This window comes from Engystomops pustulosus, chromosome 10 (assembly GCF_040894005.1).
Source record: "Engystomops pustulosus chromosome 10, aEngPut4.maternal, whole genome shotgun sequence".
Lineage (NCBI taxonomy): Eukaryota > Metazoa > Chordata > Amphibia > Anura > Leptodactylidae > Engystomops > Engystomops pustulosus.
The window spans coordinates 76,478,722-76,496,703 of NC_092420.1; the positions used below are offsets into that span (position 1 = coordinate 76,478,722).

The 17,982-nt window shown below is 43.5% G+C and overlaps 1 protein-coding gene across 8 annotated transcripts in view; it reads right to left on the bottom strand.

Annotated features, from left to right (window-relative positions):
- RASAL2 (RAS protein activator like 2) overlaps window positions 1–17,982 on the bottom strand; it is a 224,170-nt gene that overhangs the window by 27,266 nt on the left and 178,922 nt on the right. For 6 of the 8 annotated variants that reach the window (XM_072127145.1, XM_072127144.1, XM_072127143.1 and 3 more), the window contains 3 exons: window positions 7,584–7,737; window positions 7,389–7,487; window positions 5,418–5,972 (listed from right to left, as the gene is read on the bottom strand). In XM_072127145.1, the coding sequence (XP_071983246.1) occupies window positions 5,418–5,972; window positions 7,389–7,487; window positions 7,584–7,737 (808 nt within the window). Of the gene's footprint in view, window positions 1–5,417; window positions 5,973–7,388; window positions 7,488–7,583; window positions 7,738–10,024; window positions 10,375–16,813; window positions 16,909–17,982 lie in introns of those variants that run through there. The other 2 variants (XM_072127149.1, XM_072127150.1) reach the window with 2 other exon arrangements.

Here is a 17,982-nt window from a genome sequence, read left to right on the forward strand (position 1 = left end):
TACTAGTTCTTAGCAAAGAGACCTATCAATCAAGGAGGCTGGGGGATGCAAGTAATATTTAATATGCAGGACCCCATTAATATTATAGGACGCACATCAGGTGAGTTGGATATACATTTACAAATTGATTATTTTAACATTGCAGCCATGGAAAGGAACCATTAAGGGGTATGGGCAATGCTTAATCACAGTTTTAATGAAATATTTATTTTTGGGTGGGTTAATTTAAATGGCAGGTTCCCTTTAGCCGATGCAGTGGAGCCGAGTGCAGTGCAGCAAATCTTTTGTTAGAACTTTTTCGACAATCTCCATTAAACTTTTGGGTGCTCCCGCATTATACTCCTGATGCTGCAGTATTTTTTGGATGCACTAACACATTTGGCACGCAGGGGATATATTCACAACATGGCAACGTATGGCATATGGAAGGATGTGGGTATGTGTCGGTGTGGGGGATGTAGCTGGGTACGGGCCAGTATATAATCCCTATTTATTCTCCTCCCTGATGCAGGATATAACATCTGCTGCGTATAATACTGGAGGTCTCTGCAGCAGACGTTACATTGGTCATTGTACATGTCTGCCATTGGCTTAGCTTTAGAATAAAATGATATTTTAGAAAGACAACAGTTTCTCCTATGTGAGCGATCCCTTTAAGAGCAGCTCCAATGCCAATACAGAACATACAAATATGTGGTTACTTGTTAAACCGTGCAAACGCTATAAAAGAAGCGCATAGAAGCCGAGAAGATTTACAGGTCTAAACAAATAAATCCGTCCTGCGGATGCCTGGCCTGTTATGTTGCAGTGGTTGTTACACCGGGGACCTCACCGGCTCAGGATACAAATATAGCAGCGTGTCTATGGAAACATGGGGATGAGAGATTATGCTCAGCTATGTGAAAGCCGATGTCTCCGAATGTTACCGTCTATACGCGGCTCGTGAAATATGCCAGAAACATCATTATCCTGGTGTCATGCGGTAATCTGCTGGTTATTACAGTGTCTGGAGGCAAGGAGACAGTCGTGTTGGGGGATCATCACCAAAATTACAGACAACTGAGTTCTCCAAAAAAAAAAAAAAAGAGGCAGTCTTCTGGTTTTCACTCTTATTCCTATGTCAGGATCTGGTCCAGGCTTCAAAATCAGGAAACAAGCAGAGGTCACAGATTCCTGCGGAAGAACTCCATCATAGGAACTAGAAAGCTAGGAAACCTTTTGCTCAGGCACCTTCCTCTGTGATGCAAATTTAAAAATAAATCATCAATGTGTGGTAGGCAGAGATGAGGACGGTGGACAACTCGAGGTCAGGGCAAGCAGATCTTGTTCTATATATATGATATTCAGGCAGTAAGTCAGGATAGGAACAGGTTCAAAATCAGGTAAACTAGCCGAGGTCAAAACAAAAGTAATCAGTAGACACAGTAGCAAAGGGGAAACCTTTTGCTCAGCCACCTTCCTCTGTGATGCAAATTAAAAAAAAACACCAGTGTGTGTGGTACCATAGGCAGAGATGAGGATGGCGGACAATATAAGGTCAGGGGGAGCAGATCTTGTTTAACATATATGACATTCAGGTAATAAGTGAGGATAGGCACAACAGATTCAAAATCAGGTAAACTAGCCGAGGTCAAAACAAAAGTAATCAGGAGAGGAAACCTTTTGCCCAGATACCTTCTTCTGTGAGGCTGGTTGCAACACAACAGAGTCTCTACCTATCCGGTATCAAAGGTAGAGGCAGAGATGACATCAGAACAAGCAAAGTTTGTTCATTATGATATTTTAGCAATAAGTCAGAACAGGTTCAAAGTCAGGTAAACAAGTCAAAATATAAGTTATCAGTAAGCTAAGACAACCACTGCTCAGGCACCTTCCTCTGTATAGAGAGGCCTTAAATATCTAATAGGTGCAATAGATACAACTGTGAGCCCAACAAAGATGTGAATGTGGAGGGAAGGGGTGGAGTTGATCCAGATGATGAATAGACAAGTAGGAGGAGATATTGTAGATGGACCCTTATTATCACCATTTTATATTGATACTTTAGACCTGTCCCTCTAATAAACCTCTGGTACAGTCTGCAGACGTATTCAGTTTTTCCTTTGTACACGTAAAAAAAGGGGCAAACCATCGTGATCTCTGTCAAGGAAACGTGAAATACTGTACGCTGACCCAATAGAGCAGAATTTTTAATGGACAACAAAGACATTACAGGATGCGTGCTGCGTTACCGATCAATAGGCTTGGAATCGGAAGGAGCTGCAGAATGTGGATGAGGCTCAACCAATAATCATTGCTTAAAAGTAATATATATATTACAACATAATAATCAAATAAGAAAAATGATCCCTGGTCCTGCTACTTCCATTAAATGTAACATATTATATTATATGTACCCAAGTATCTAGTTAGTAGCAGCAGAACTGTGAAAAATGTATTTATATCCCAGGATTGTAAATCCTATAGTGTGTTTTTGAAGTACATTAAGGACATGTCCTTACACCGCTGTGTTTTTAGTTCTATGCATTGAACTGCTGCACAACCTTCCCCTGTGCTCTGGGTAAAAGCTGTAGTGAGTTTGTGTTTGCATCCTACAAGCAGTCACTCAGAGCAGTGAGGAAGGGGCTGTGGAGCAGAGCACAGCAGTGTGAGGACGTGCCCAGGGTGCACTTTAAAGAGCTACATTTCTGGAATATATTTTTCACAGTCTACTAACACGTGCAAAGGTATGATTACACAGATCTACAGGGCCAATACCTGACATTTGTATGGTCAAAATGACTGATAAATTTCCTTTAAAATGGGTTTTCCAATGGACAAAAATTATCAAATCTCAACCCCTTAGTGATGTTAACACAACAAAGATCATCTTAACCCTTTACTTCACAATTTTACTCAGTTATATTGCTGTTTTAGCTCCTATCACTCAGTGATGGTCAGTGCAAAATTCCAGGGCGTAGGAGAGGACTCTCTGAGCAGACACTACAAGATTCCTCTAGTTCTGTGAGCTAACAATGTGCTTAGATTACCAGAGTACAGGTTTATATACACTTTCATTAACCTTCTGAACATTGAACTAGTATCTGACACATAGAAAGAGAGATGATGAGATCCATGGGATGCACATTACACACAATGAGACAGCTCTCCTACAAGTCTGCTATTCCACTACACACTAGATCTGCTGTGCCTCTCCAGATAAAGAACTTATCTGTCTGTAGCTTTATACTGATCACGCGGCTGCCGGCAGGATGTCAGTCCGTGTATCAGCGTGCGCTCAGTCCTGGACTGCAGGGGGTGGGGCTAGAGTGTATTTTTGTTAATAACAGTGAATTAGAGAATGTGTTATTTTGTTATCCTGAGAACATTTAAGAAACTTGTCTTTGTGGGAACAGCCCTTTAAGGCTTAATTCACATCTGCATTTAGAGGGGTTGCATTAAGCGCTTCCGGTATTGCGGAAATAAACGTATGAATAACGGAAGCACTTAGAGTGCTATCCTCTGTAATTTTATGGGGTAAACTGAAGGTAAATTGACCTTATAGGACTAAATCCAATATATAAGGAAGATAGTTACCAGGGGTGAACCAGTCATGAGGCGAGATGAACCTCTTGCCTCAGGCAGCAGCAGCAGCAGCTGCAGCAAGGTTGGGGAAAGCACACCTTACTTCAGCATGTGAGTGTCACTGCATGGAGAGCCCACCTACTAAAAAAATAAACTTAAAAAGTTACTGGATGTGAAGGGGGGTACCATCTATAGCTCGTCTCAGGAAGCAGAAAATGTAAGTTCAACCCCTGGGGGTTACTAAAACCTGTATGATGATGAGGCCCGGGAATAACAGTACAGGTATCCTAGGAGCGCAGATTCCTTCCTCTCCTCCATTGCCAGCAGTTATCCAGTTACGCAAGCAGCGCGTGTTTTACATCCCTTGGCGCTTAATGTGCTTTCCCAATCAGGTATTTGGTTGCTATGGGCATCGCAGTTATTTATAACGCTTTCTAACTGGGAAATCACCTATGCGTCTTACATAACCGTGTAAGAAAGCAAACAAGAACCCGGTATATGCGAACCCCCGGAAAATTTCCGACAGGAGCTCCGGCGCCAGCGGCCGCCGTCATTGAAGTTAGTTGTTTAATAAAACTTGGTGCGTTTCAATGTATCGCTGGAGAACGCGGCGTGCAGATAGTGACGGATGCTCCTCACCGAAATCTTTACTGGTTACTGAGCTGGAACATAACAGATCTGATATAGCGACATCAATAGCCAGGCTTTCCCCAGACTGCAATTCTTTCCACGCATTATCGTCCGCCTTGTCTCCAAGCGTTACATCTCTGTCTTTTACGCACCGTAAAAAGCATCGCTTATCTAAAGAGGTGTCTTATAAATATCTGGAGATGGGAAACATCCGAGTATCCGCGCAGAGCGACAGTAATAAAGTCTCCAATACATTCCCAGCCTCACAGCGACTACTAATCATCCTACTAATAGAGGGGATGTCCATTTCTATCAAGTAGCGGGCCTCCTATCAACAAACTTTAACAAATTTTACATTCCTGCCGAAAAACAAACAAACAAACAAACAAACAAACAGTGTTTATCCCTCTGTTATCCCTCCTGGAAATGCATCTATTATTGACAACCTGGTGTTACCCTCTTGTCAAAAGGGCGTGTCTCCATACAGTCTGCAATGGTCTGTGCTGATTGAACAATATATAAGGACACACCCCCTACCGTTAAAACCCAGTTGTCAATGTATTTACAGGAATAAGATAGGAAGTTTACCCTTAGATTGTAGGGAAGTTAAGTTTTTAGTAATCTTTATATGTAAAGTAACTCATACTAGCCAAGGGGGTGGTAACATTTGATTGTGTGCTGTATGGTGATAAAATGACACCGCCCCCATGGTTATTAAGAGCTAATCTACATATAAACTTCATAGGTGGGGGGGGGGGGCATTGTTTTGAACTGGTAGCCAGATTTTATGATGACAAACACGCCACCGATGGGGGGGGGGTAAGTCCCTCCGCATTTTGTGCTTGCGGACAGGTCCCCTTTAAGCGCTCGTCAACCCTTTTATAGATAATTGAGGTCCACATTGTCCTAGTCTTCTTGCATCATGCACATTCAGCCGTAGCACAGTATTCTCTATGGACTACAATAGAAAACAAGGCTACATATTGTTCCGCTACTTCAGTATTATAATAAAAAAATACTACATAAAATAAACCTTCCCAAGGGCGCAGGAAACATTGAACAGCAGGAACTGAAATGCCAGAGCAGGATCCTTCATGTACACAGAAACATCACAGAAGTAAAACTACAACTCCCAGCATGCACCGGTAGATGTAGGCTGGATGCCGCAGCTTTGCAGCAGCTGTAAAGCGTCAGGGTTAATGCTGGGATGTACATAAGCTCACCTTGGCCCTTCCCGTGCTCTGCAGGATGTGCACCAGGGCACACGCCATCTCCTCCTTGTTGCGGACGCTGATCACCGGCTCCAGCACAGAACACAGCATCGTATAGTTTATTGTAATAAATTCGGCAAACTCCTTGTACTGCTCCATAGGCAGGATGGTAATGGTCTGATAGCGGGACTTGATCCGGATGGAGGGTCCTGCTGTTTTGCCTTTGTTGATGGTGGGTGTGCTTACAGGGTACCACTTCTCTACAAACTGCCTGCCGGTCACACTGGCCATAGGAATGTTCACCAACCCCACATAATTGTTCTTATCCTTCTTCTTCTTCTTCTCTACGTCCTTATAGATGTGCACGGTGATGTTGTGTACGGGGGGCAGGCCGTAGAACTCAAAGTGCTCCCCCCAAAAGATATTGTCCGCCTTTGTTTTGCTTGTGGTGCGTGCAAAGAGCGTGTCGTCCAGGCAGAGCTCACAAAAATACTTCTTTTTGGGGGCCAAGTCCTTGGCCTCGATGATCCACAGGCGCAAGACATTTTCTGCCCGTCGGCAATTATCCTGGAGGTGCGACAAGAGATTAGAACATTTCTGTAATTATCATCAGTGACCGAGTCTATGGCATCGCAATCACATCAAGCACAAGTCATCCGGATCACACCGGAGGGGATGAGCCAGCAACAATATTACACTGTATATTCTCTTATTGTACATCCGTCCTCTGATTGGGACTGTATTTGCATTATCAGTTGCTAAATAATTTAAAAAAATTACAAAAAACTAGTTCTTGAAGAATAATCACAAACAGGACTAAAGTATGAATAAGTCCTTAGGCAAATGGTCACATGTCTAGGTTGGGAGTCATGACACTTTTGGGAGCTGAGCTGTGGAGGTTCTGGAAGTCACATCCAAGCTGATTGATCTATTTAAAATGTAGGTGATCAATAAATAAAATCCTTAATAACCCTTTAAAGTAAATCTACAAAATCTATCAAAATCCATCATGATAAACCAAGGACAGGGACTCATAGATGCAAGCACAGTGACTGTGGTAATCTTCTTAAATTTGTTATCCTTGGCCCCCTTCCTTCTAAAATCAACTATTAAAATTGTGCAAATGTGCTCTCTCCCCCCCAGCACTTCCTCAGGGTGAGAGAGTGCAAGAGCACGGAGCTGCTCTTACCGTATATTTGCTATCCATGGTCTTCTTCTTTCTAAAAGTAAGTTTTTCATTATAGGTAAGGACTCTGGCAGGTGTTAGCAGAGCCCCACTGTGTTGCTGCTTTACAAGCTGGTACACTGTGCGGGAGCACTTCCCCAAAGTGGGGAGGGGGAGACAATGTAATAGCCGGTGAAGCTGTAGCACGGAGGGGTTCTGGAACAACCCCCCCCCCCCCCCCAAAAAAAAAGGCCGATTAGCATAATTAGTTAAAATTGATTTTAGAAGGAAGGAGGACATTGATAAGAAATATAAGAATAGTTCCCCCGTCACTGTGTCTGAGTAAGTGTCCCTGGGTTATCATGATGGATTTTGATCATAGCTTTCCTTTAAGGTTGGTGTCCCCCCTGTCCCCTTCATAGGCAAATCCTAATCCTGCAACAAATCATCAATTGGATTAGGACTTAGTTTAGGACTATAGTAGGGGCCATGTGTGATTCAAGCGGAAGTGTATATGTTTGACCAGTATATTTCTGATTCCTATAGTAAGAGAGGAAGCTATTTGATATCCTGGACAACCCCTTTAAACATACCCGACAACATGGGGGGAAATCACCAATTTCGATGACAGACTTAAAATCCCCCGTACAGGCGCCCATATCTACTAAGCAGCTTGGGCCTCTTTTAGCAGACTCGGACCTTTGACCAGGTATGAACCGGCAAGGTTTTTTTGCTATATTGTCTATAGCCTCAAACCGACACGTTAAGGCTTCTCCCAGGAGCGTGACGATTTTCCCAGCACTCTTATTTTCCTTTACCTTGTTTGGCTGAACCGTCCTCCGTAGGTTTTCCATCCACTTATCCCTCTCGGCTGCTGAGGCGCAGCTGAAGCATTTACTACCACTGGAATACGTCACCTGGAGGAAAATGCAAAGAAACAAAGCAAAGGTCACTAAACAGGACAGAAGTTAATCATTTACTCCACGGCTCATTAGAATGTAGATTTTCTTTACCTCGAAGCAGTAGTCTTGTCCCAATATGCTGCTGTGCAACGGCTTTACCAAAATCTTATCTTCTGTCCCCAAATCCAAAGCTTCCACTGCACTTCCTGGGCTCAGTAAGGACTCATGAGAACGGGATTCTTTCAGTTTGGGTAACCCTCGTGTCCTACGTTAGGGTAAATAGAAAAGCACGATTAACATGGTGACCACACACCAGGATATGAGACATCACATCAGACGTGTTCATGATGAATAGTCGCCCCGTAAGGGCCAAAGACGCAAACAGCGCATAAACCTACAGCTACAAGATGAAAAAAATAGCAAAACAATGAGACATACACAGAACAGAGGGAAGTCGGATGTAAACATTAACATTTAATGTGCCATGAAGTAAGGGAATACCCAGCGTTTCCCTACTGCCTTTCCTGTCTACAATGTAACAAGTTCTGAAGAAGGGAATCTTGTAAGGAAGATTCGTCTCTCCAAGGGCCCCACAAGCATAACACATTCTACAGTACATGATACACACACACATACATATATATATATATATATATATATATATATATATATATATTAATAGGTGTAACCTTGTATGTTCTACAATACATGATACATAAATATAGTATATAGTAGGTGTGGCCTTGTATGTTCTACAGTACATGATACATAAATGTAGTATATAGTAGGTGTGGCCTTGCATGTTCTACAGTACACGATACATATATATAGTAGGTGTGGCCTTGTATGTTCTACAGTACACGATACATATATATAGTAGGTGTGGCCTTGTATGTTCTACAGTACATGATACATATAGAGTAGGGTAGCCTTGTATGTTCTACAGTACATGATATATATATACCGTAGTAGGTGTAGCCTTGTATGTTCTACAGTACATGGTGCGTATATATAGTATATAGTAGGTGTGGCCTTGTATGTTCCACAGTACATGATACATATATATAGTAGGTGTGGCCTTGTATGTTCTACAGTACATGATACATATATAGTAGGTGTGGCCTTGTATGTTCTACAGTACATGATACATATAGAGTAGGGTAGCCTTGTATGTTCTACAGTACATGATATATATATACCGCAGTAGGTGTAGCCTTGTATGTTCTACAGTACATGGTGCGTATATATAGTATATAGTAGGTGTGGCCTTGTATGTTCCACAGTACATGATACATATATATAGTAGGTGTGGCCTTGTATGTCTTACACTACAGTACATTGTGCATATACAGTATATAGTAGGTATTGCCTTTGTTGATCTTCAGTACTTGGTACATAAATAGTATATAGTAGGTGTAGGCCTTGTATGTTCTACAGTACATGGCACATATATAGTATGCTTATACTAAAGCTATAGCTACTATATATGGGAGATATAACCTTTGTTGTACAGCACATGGTGCATACATAGTATGTGGTTGGTATAGCCTTGGTGGTTAAATATAACATGATGCATATACAGTATATTGTAGGTATAACCTCTGTTTTACAGTACATGGGCATACACAGTATATGGTAGGTATACGCTTGCTTTTTCCACAGTATAAGGTGCATATATAGTATATGGTTGGTATAGCCTTGGTGTTTCAATATTACACGATGGTAAGTATATGGTAAGCATAGCATTGGTTGTTCTACAATATAAGGTGTATATACAACATATGGTAGGTATAGCCCTGGTTGTTCTACAATGCACAACATATATACAGTATATGGTAGGTATAACCGTGTTCCTTTGAGACAAATCTTAATATAAGATCCAATATTTCAATCAAAATAAATGAGCAAAAATTTCTAATTTTGCAACTCTTATAAGACCTCTGTTCCATCCCTGCTTAATAATAATAATAATAATTCTTTATATAGTGCGCAGAGCTTACACAAAAATGTACAAACTGAAAACTGGGTAGAGGTAAGTCCCTACCTAGGTCCCTAGTTAGAGGCAAGTCCCTCAATATATGTCACCAGACTGCGCAGCACACGACTTTGACAGGGGGAAATGTGACCCCCCAGTTGTCAATTATGTTTTTTACATTGGAATAATAAAATGAATAGCACAACAAAGACGTATGAGAAAAGATGACCTAAAATGGTTATTACAAGAAAAAAAAAAAATCAGTATTTAACAAAAGAACGAAGCAGAAAAATAAACTTTGACAGGATCGAGATAACGAAGAATATTTCTAATTGTCTGGCCATGATGCCCCTTGTATGTGCACATATTATGTGACCGGGGGTGCGTGAGTGTTATGATCGATTTTCTTCTAGTTATGCAATAAAGCGACTTTCTAACCACTTTTGTGTCGTCGCACCATAAGCCAAACTCCGAAAGCTTCCGCAAATAAGACAAATGAATTTTTTCAATCCCCCGCAGACCACGGATGCTCGGGCACAGTGAAAGTTACGCAGGTTTTCAAACGGAAGAGACTTACATGAAGCAATGATACAGCCACCTTGCCGTGCATGCCCAAATCATAGCTAGGATTCATGTCATATAGCCTCACCCATCTTCGCTCCTTCGCACAGAGGTCAAGGGTCGCGTGCCAGCCAGGAAATTAAAGCTTCCAGTAGGGGAGATTGTCAAGTGGCCAAGCCGGGCATCTTGTCTGCTCGGAGATGTCCTCGGAATCTCATAACATTCTAAAGAAGCTGCAGGATTCCGATCATTCCGTAACTAAAGGGCTGAATTTGCTGGCGGTGAAATGAATTGTGGCTTGGAATAGCTGGCTACTGCATGGCTCCCCTCCTCCTCCTCCAGCATCCCGCCCCTCAGGTAGCACCAGCATAGTCCCGGTGTGCCCGGGCTGCTGCACTCTGGGCCTGTTGCTATGACAATGCACCTATAAGCAGATTACAGCTCGCAGGCAAAAGCAAGGCAGAAGCTGCAGCCGGGGTTGGCTCGGAGAGCATGCTCTGTAAACATGGCAAAGGTGACCTTTCCAAGCAGCTTCCCCTGCAAAACCCAACCCCGAGCCTGGAGTAGGAAGGGGGGGCTCCCAAGCTCTAAAGCCCAGTGGTCCCAAGAGGGGACTGATCAGCGACATTCAATGCGTCAACCCCAACCCTGCCCCGCGGGAGTCATCATCACCTTCCAGCTGCTCATTTCCGATTCCTCACCACTAACCCTAACCTAGGTCAGGAAGGGAAAAATAGGAACCGATGCGCAATATGATAAATTTATAAGACGATTATTGATTATTATTTCGCTCACTAGATATCATTTGGAATTCTGAACGGCCTGGTGAGAAAAGGGTTAAAAAGTATGGTAAATAAGCACCACTTTGCCATTGTAATGTGTGTATAAGCCTGTAGGGGGCAGAATATTAGGTACTGTGGAATTTAATGGCACTATATAAAGATTATTATTATGGGTGCCATAACACACTGCGACCGTGGAGCAGCCAGCCGCATCAAATTAGTGAATTTTGCTTAAAAAAAAAAAAAAAAAAAAACACATCTAAAAATTACTGTATCATGTACTGTTCAAGGAAATCTCCCGCCAAGATGAAGGATTGTAAACCAAGCACATCTACATGTATGTGCGTGTCCCCGCTGGAGGGATCCACTAATCACTAAGCTTCTTATGCCCTTGTTTTCACACACACAAAAAAAAGATTTTAAAAATTATGCAAATGAGCCTGATAGGCTCTGGGTTCATTTAAAGGGTTTGTCCAATTGGAGGGTCATGTGATCTCTATCTCTCCATAAATAATCACCCTGCCAGGACCCAGATCTTATAATCATGAATACTATCATAAGGTCCTGGCATAATAGCTCATGGGCAGATAGAGATCACATGACCCTCCATCTGCAGCCATTTTTTGGACAGGAATGTCTGGCTGATGAGGTAGAACACAGGGGGTTTAACTTTACATATCAATAAAGTAGAGCAGCAATTTTAATTGATGTATGTTGGTAAATTATCTGGCATCCTACCCCACATATATTACCGAAAAAACAGGAGGTTAAGTGGCCAACCCCTTTAAGAGAGATCAACCAGACTGCAAAGCGAGCGGACGATCCAGTGAGAATGGATTATGGAGCTCTCCCTGTATTACTGTGGAAGCTATAGGAAAACTGAGCAGTGCTTAGCCGCCCCAGTGCAGACACAGATAATCCCAGGGAAGAAGGATTACAGTAAACTGTACGAGCCCCAGAGGCGGAGAGGGCAACCAGAAAAAGCATCCTCTTCCACAGTATAAATCCTTGTCTGTCAGCCGCACAACAAGCAACATGAACCTAATGGTTATGTGCTGGGCTGGAGCCTATTATCGGAGGACACTATCATTATACCCCACAATACGCAGGTTGTCAGTCATCTGATATGTAATCCTGGCAGAGCAGCATCGCAGACGGGCAAAACCAAGATTTATAGGCCAAGTTCACTTCTGCCTTTGGATCTTAGTTCTTAAAGACTCAGAAAGCCACCAAAGGAAACATACAAAATATGATACAAAGCTGCAGACAGGTGCTACGTTTGATTAATTGTAGCTTTGTATAGCAGCAGGACCTTATGTTCCAGGATTGCAGCTGGATTCTGAGCTGGTGCAGTGGAATGTGAAATCTTGTTACTGTACTTCTGCCCAACCCCTCCCTTCTGCTATTAGTTATGGTTGAACCAGGCTTCTGTTTGAATAGTACAGCAGTTAGAGAGGCGGGGCTCTCTAAGCAACTGCTGTACTATTCAAACAGAAGCCTGGTTCAACCATAACAGCAGTGCTCAAGAGTGCTCCTAACAGGGGCGGCCTGGACTGTATTACAGCTCCTACAAGTCTGGGATTAACTTCCTACATATGGTACTAGAATAAGCTTCTTGGGGAACAGAGGATGTGCCCCTTCTGCCTGCTTTCAATATGTGGTTTCAGGACCTTTGGAGGACCTACTATTTAGCAGAATATCAGTTCACTAAGTAATCTGTGTCCATGGTGGGCACTAGACTGCACAGCAAAAATCTAAATGACATCCCAGGCACTGACACAATGACGGGCGAGTCACTCCATTGTAGAGCCAATGACACGACCACCAAACTAATAATAACGCAGCCACATTGTGAGACTTACGGCACTTATTGCTTCGTTCCATAAATTTGGAATCACCCATGTTATTTATGATGAAAATAACAAATGTAGACTGCATAATATAGAGCAGGATGAGCTGAGCAGTGGGGAGAATATTTCTGTATATTATTTCTTAATAACCCTTTTTGCTTCCCCAGGTACCCTGAGCAGTCCCACCCTGTGCCGTCATGCAGGGAGGGCTGTCAATCACCAGAGTAGGACCTGACATTGGACGCTCAGGACGAAGTTCATTAGAATATAAATGACGAGTTAAAATTAACAAGACTATATATTAATCACTTTGGCTCCTACTATTCTATAACACACTGCGGGCATATAGGATGCTATGTACAATCTAATCAGCCCCTCTTGCGCTATAACATGCTGCCAGAAGATGGGCACCATGTACAATCTGCTCAGCATCTCCTTCACTATAACATGCCACCTTGGCACTGTGTATAATCTGCTCAGCTCCTCTTGCTCTAGAATATGCTGCCAACACAAGGGACACTATGTACAATCTGCTCAACTCCTCGTTGACTATAACATGCCAACTGGACACTATATATAATCTGCTCAGTTCCTCTTGCTCTATAATATGCTGCCAGCAAAAGGGACACTATGTACAATTTGCTCAGCTCCTTTTGCTCTATAAATTGCTGCCAGAAGATGGGATACTTTTTATAATATGCACAGCTCCTCCTGCACTATTACATGCCACCTGGACACTATATATTATCTGCTCAGCTCCTCTTGCTCTAGAATACGCTGTCAGCACAAGGGACACTATGTACAATCTGCTCAACTCCTCGTTCGATATAACATGCCACCTGGACACTATGGGGCAGATTTACTTACCCGGTCCGTTCGCGATCCAGCGGTGCGTTCTCTGCGGTGGATTCGGGTCCGGCCGGGATTCATTAAGGTAGTTCCTCCGCCGTCCACCAGGTGGCGCTGCTGCGCTGAAGTTCCCCGGAGGCGCGCTGGAATGCCCTGAAATTCACCGGCCTATACCTGGTGAAGGTAAGTGTAATTTTCGCTACACATTTTTTTTCTTAAATGCGGCGGTTTTTCCGAATCCGTCGTGTTTTCGTTCGGCCACGCCCCCCTATTTCCGTCACGTGCATGCCAGCGCTGATGCGCCACAATCCGATCGCATGCGCCAAAATCCCGGGGCAATTCAGGGGAAATTGGCGCAAATCGGAAATATTCGGGTAACACGTCGGGAAAACGCGAATCGGGCCCTTAGTAAATGACCCACTATATATAATCTGCTCAGTTCCTCTTGCTCTATAATCTGCTTTCAGCAAAAGGGACACCATGTACAATTTGCTCAGCTCCTTTTGCTCTATAAATTTCTGCCAGAAGATGGTTTACTATGTATAATATGTTCAGCTCATCCTGCACTATAACTTGCCACCTGGACAGTATATATACAATTGGCTCAGCTCCTTTTGCTCTATAATATGCTGCCTGGTTACCTTTAAGTAATGCGATGATGTTTCCGTAGTCTATATCTAGAAATGGTCCTTTTAGAATCCATCAATCACCTCCACCATTTGTCCGGGCTATTACTTTACTTTAGGAGTCTTATAAAACTATTACGTGTACAGTATATGACGACTGGCGCTGGAATTCGGCCAGGCAGTAACCTCAGGCTTCAATCTGCTGTTTTCTCTTCTCCTTATAGACTATGTGGACTCCATTAGGAAAATAAAAAGCAGCGGCATCTGGGAAGAGGATGGTCGGAGCTAATTACTTTGGTGCCACTGTTGAATTTGACCCATTTAGCAGCTTGGAGCCTTTTACAATCACTCAGCGAGCTCCAGGACTTTATCATATTGCACTGAAATCTGCCTGCTAGGATTATCAACCAGAAAAGGATAATGCCGCATTATTATAGAGCCGCCCAAACCATCAACAGCAATGACTCACATTACATCCATTAGCTGATAAGGAGACAGGGGGTGCCAGGTATTCTGTCTAGCAGCTCCCATACCACATGCACCCTCTGCAGCGCACCTTTAGGACCCTAGAAGTAGACAATGTGCCAGATGGGGGGGGGGGGGGGGGGCTCCACTGGGCCGGGCGGTAAACCCAGGTACTAGTAACTATGCAGAACTCGTATGTCTCACCCTGCCCAATCCCTGCCAAGTCTCCGGGGAGCGATGGCAGCTCAGACATTGCATCCTAAGTGCTTGAGATTTATATGGGTAGGGATGCCGGGTCGTATACGGTCACTGCTGGAGCCACTTAATGTATAATGCAGCTTATTAACCTTATCTTTCAGTCCTTAAAAAAAAAAATTTGAAGAACAACTCCAACTGAGGATGTGTTTGCCGTGTTTTTCCTTATCTGGAAATCTGACAGCAAATCTTTTGCAAAATTTTTACAGAAAAAGACGATTTTTGGAATAAATTTATGCGAGGGCACTTCTCTGCTGGTAGAAGGTCTCTGAAGTGACCTATACTGCCCCTATAGGACACTACTGAGACATACCTCCTGGCTGAAGATCCATTCACCCCCTGCTGCCAGCCAATCAGTGGCCTCGGCAATGCAGTCATGTCCGCCTGCGGTATTACCTGATGGAAATATGGCGCACGATCACATGACCGGCGAGGGTCCACATGTTCTAGATCGGCAGGAGATTAAAGAGAAGGCTGCATTTGTTGTTGTTATGCGATATTAGATTTCCTTTTATTGTGATGATCTACAATAAGTGTCAAATATTGTACCATAATACGAAAATTTCTTGCACTCAAAAAACATAGGAGGTCATACAGACTAGAGAAGATAGGGCCGGCACCAGCACTGGGCATACATGGGCAAGTGCTGGGGCCCAGAGCTGCTGGGTGGCTCACATAAGGCTGCACATAAGTAAACCATGGAGGTTAGGGGGGCTTTATATAAAATAACCATGACGGGGCTGATAAACTAGGGAATATTTTAGGGAAACTGTTTTAGTTTCTGAATTTTTAATGCCGCCATTGAGTTCACTGCAAAGGGGCCCACTGAGGCTCTGTCACCTAGGAGCCTACTGGAACCTGGAGCCGACCCTGAGAGAGGTCCATGTTCTTAATCCAAGGACTCAGAAGGGGCCAGAATAAAGAAATCCTATACCTTCCAATTAGTGGCCGGTGGTGGTGAGACAAATACAGGAGAAAATTGGGGTTTGCAGAATGACCAGGCTCAATGATCACTAAGTAAAACCACAAAAACTGGGTGCTGCACCCAGAATTATGACGTAAAGTTCTATGTTAATCAAAACTACAAAAAATGATAAATATAAATATTAGTTACTACTCAATATAAAACTTGTATGTTGGATTTTCTTCCGCTGCTCCGGCCTGTGATTATGGATGAGCGGCCGTCCCCGTGCAGGGGTAGAAAACTGCAGCGCTGCTGATCTTCTGCTTCGCATCATCAGAAAGTCACAAAGCCAATACTAGATAATGGTGGGAGCCGCTGACGTGTCTCCGCAGTGTGGACACTGTGTTATAGAATGGAATAATACAGTCAACGACGCTACTAAAAAAATATATATTTGGTATATAATATGGTTCCTTTATGTTCTGCTTATTGTAAATGGGTCCGACCAATTTTAATTGCTTTACTTCTGTCCTGTACCTATGTTATTCTTCCTGGGAAAGTAAAGGATAATTGAGGACTGGTTGTTATCCTTCCTATTATTAGCAGCTCTGTTGACACTGTCCTAAAAATATCAGTAGAGGGAATATATCATCGTGCTCGAGAAGAGGTATTTTAGGAGCAATCCAAGTATTTACTCGACATGGAGAGTCACGGACAGGACATGGAGAGTCATGGACACGACATGGAGAGTCATGGACACGACATGGAGCGTCATGGACACGACAAGGAGCGTCATGGACACGACAAGGAGCGTCATGGACACGACAAGGAGCGTCATGGACACGACAAGGAGCGTCATGGACACGACAAGGAGCGTCATGGACACGACAAGGAGAGTCATGGACACGACAAGGAAAGTCACGGACACGACAAGGAGAGTCACGGACACGACAAGGAGAGTCACGGACACGACAAGGAGAGTCACGGACACGACAAGGAGAGTCAGCAGGAGCATTCCCAGGATAGCATTTCCTCTCTATATTTATAGAGCAGCCGAGCAGTGCACAAGCCTACCTGATATATAAGGAGCTGGCAGAGCGGGTGCCCCGGTATCTTCTGATGGTAAAAGCCATGTCAGTCCTCCGTCATGTCAGGGTAAAGCTGCTGCACTGCTCGGCCAGCGCACAAGCGTTAATGCCAGAAAATGACTTTTGCTTAATCTGCAGGAATCCGTCCCACGTGTTTCGCAGTCCAGAGGGGAAAAGAATCCAGCCCAGCTGTCAGAGGAGGCCGAGGTGTAACTCTCCCAGATCCTTTACTCATCACTTATCTACTCAGACATTCTCCAAACACAAGCAGCAACCAGGTCCATTAAGAGTAGAAAAGTTATGGCAGACCAAAGCCAACATTTACTGATCGCTGGGGGTCCAAATACAGGAACATGGTCTGCTCCATGGTTAAAATTTCTTTTAAACTCACCCCCCCCCCCCCGTAATTATAAAAAAAAGTTATACCTACCTACACTCAAAATGAAAATATGATGAAATTTTGTCACCAATGACATGGGGGACACAGGAGTTTCCACCATCCACCAGTAAAGGTGTTACCCAGAACTTATCAACTATGCCCGGGTAAGTGTCTGATCAATGGGGTATCTCACTGATAAGACCATAACCAATGGGGGGGGGGTCACTTGTGCCTGTTATGAATGGGGCGACTGATGAATATAACAAAGTAGTTGTTCTGTTCTCTGACCAATTTCATCGATATTGAACAGAGTGGCGGTGATATGTACAGCACAGGAGCAGAGTTTTGGGGGCAACTCTGATGTCCCTACATTATTTCACTTTACTAAGTTGGCTAGGATGGATTGTAAGGTACCAACATAGAAAAGATGATGCTCCAATCTGCTAACCATCTGTGACCGAACAAGGACATCAATCATGGGAAAAGATTGGGCATGTTGGATTTCAGCATGCACAATCCTTTTGTTCTAAAGGGTTATACTTCGGTTTACCTTCTACTCTTGTTCAACCAAGAGTGCATGTACATGGGATCTCAGGAGGAATAGCTGTAGGCAAAACGAGCAGGAGTACTAGAAAGAAAAGCTCCGTCTTAGTGATCCTTCCAGTAATCCCCAACTTTTGGAGACTCAAGCACCCTCCAAAAACAGAAGCAGCCACGACGCCTGGGAGTTATAATCGATAAGTTAGATGCTACACTCGGCCAGGCATTGCTGTATA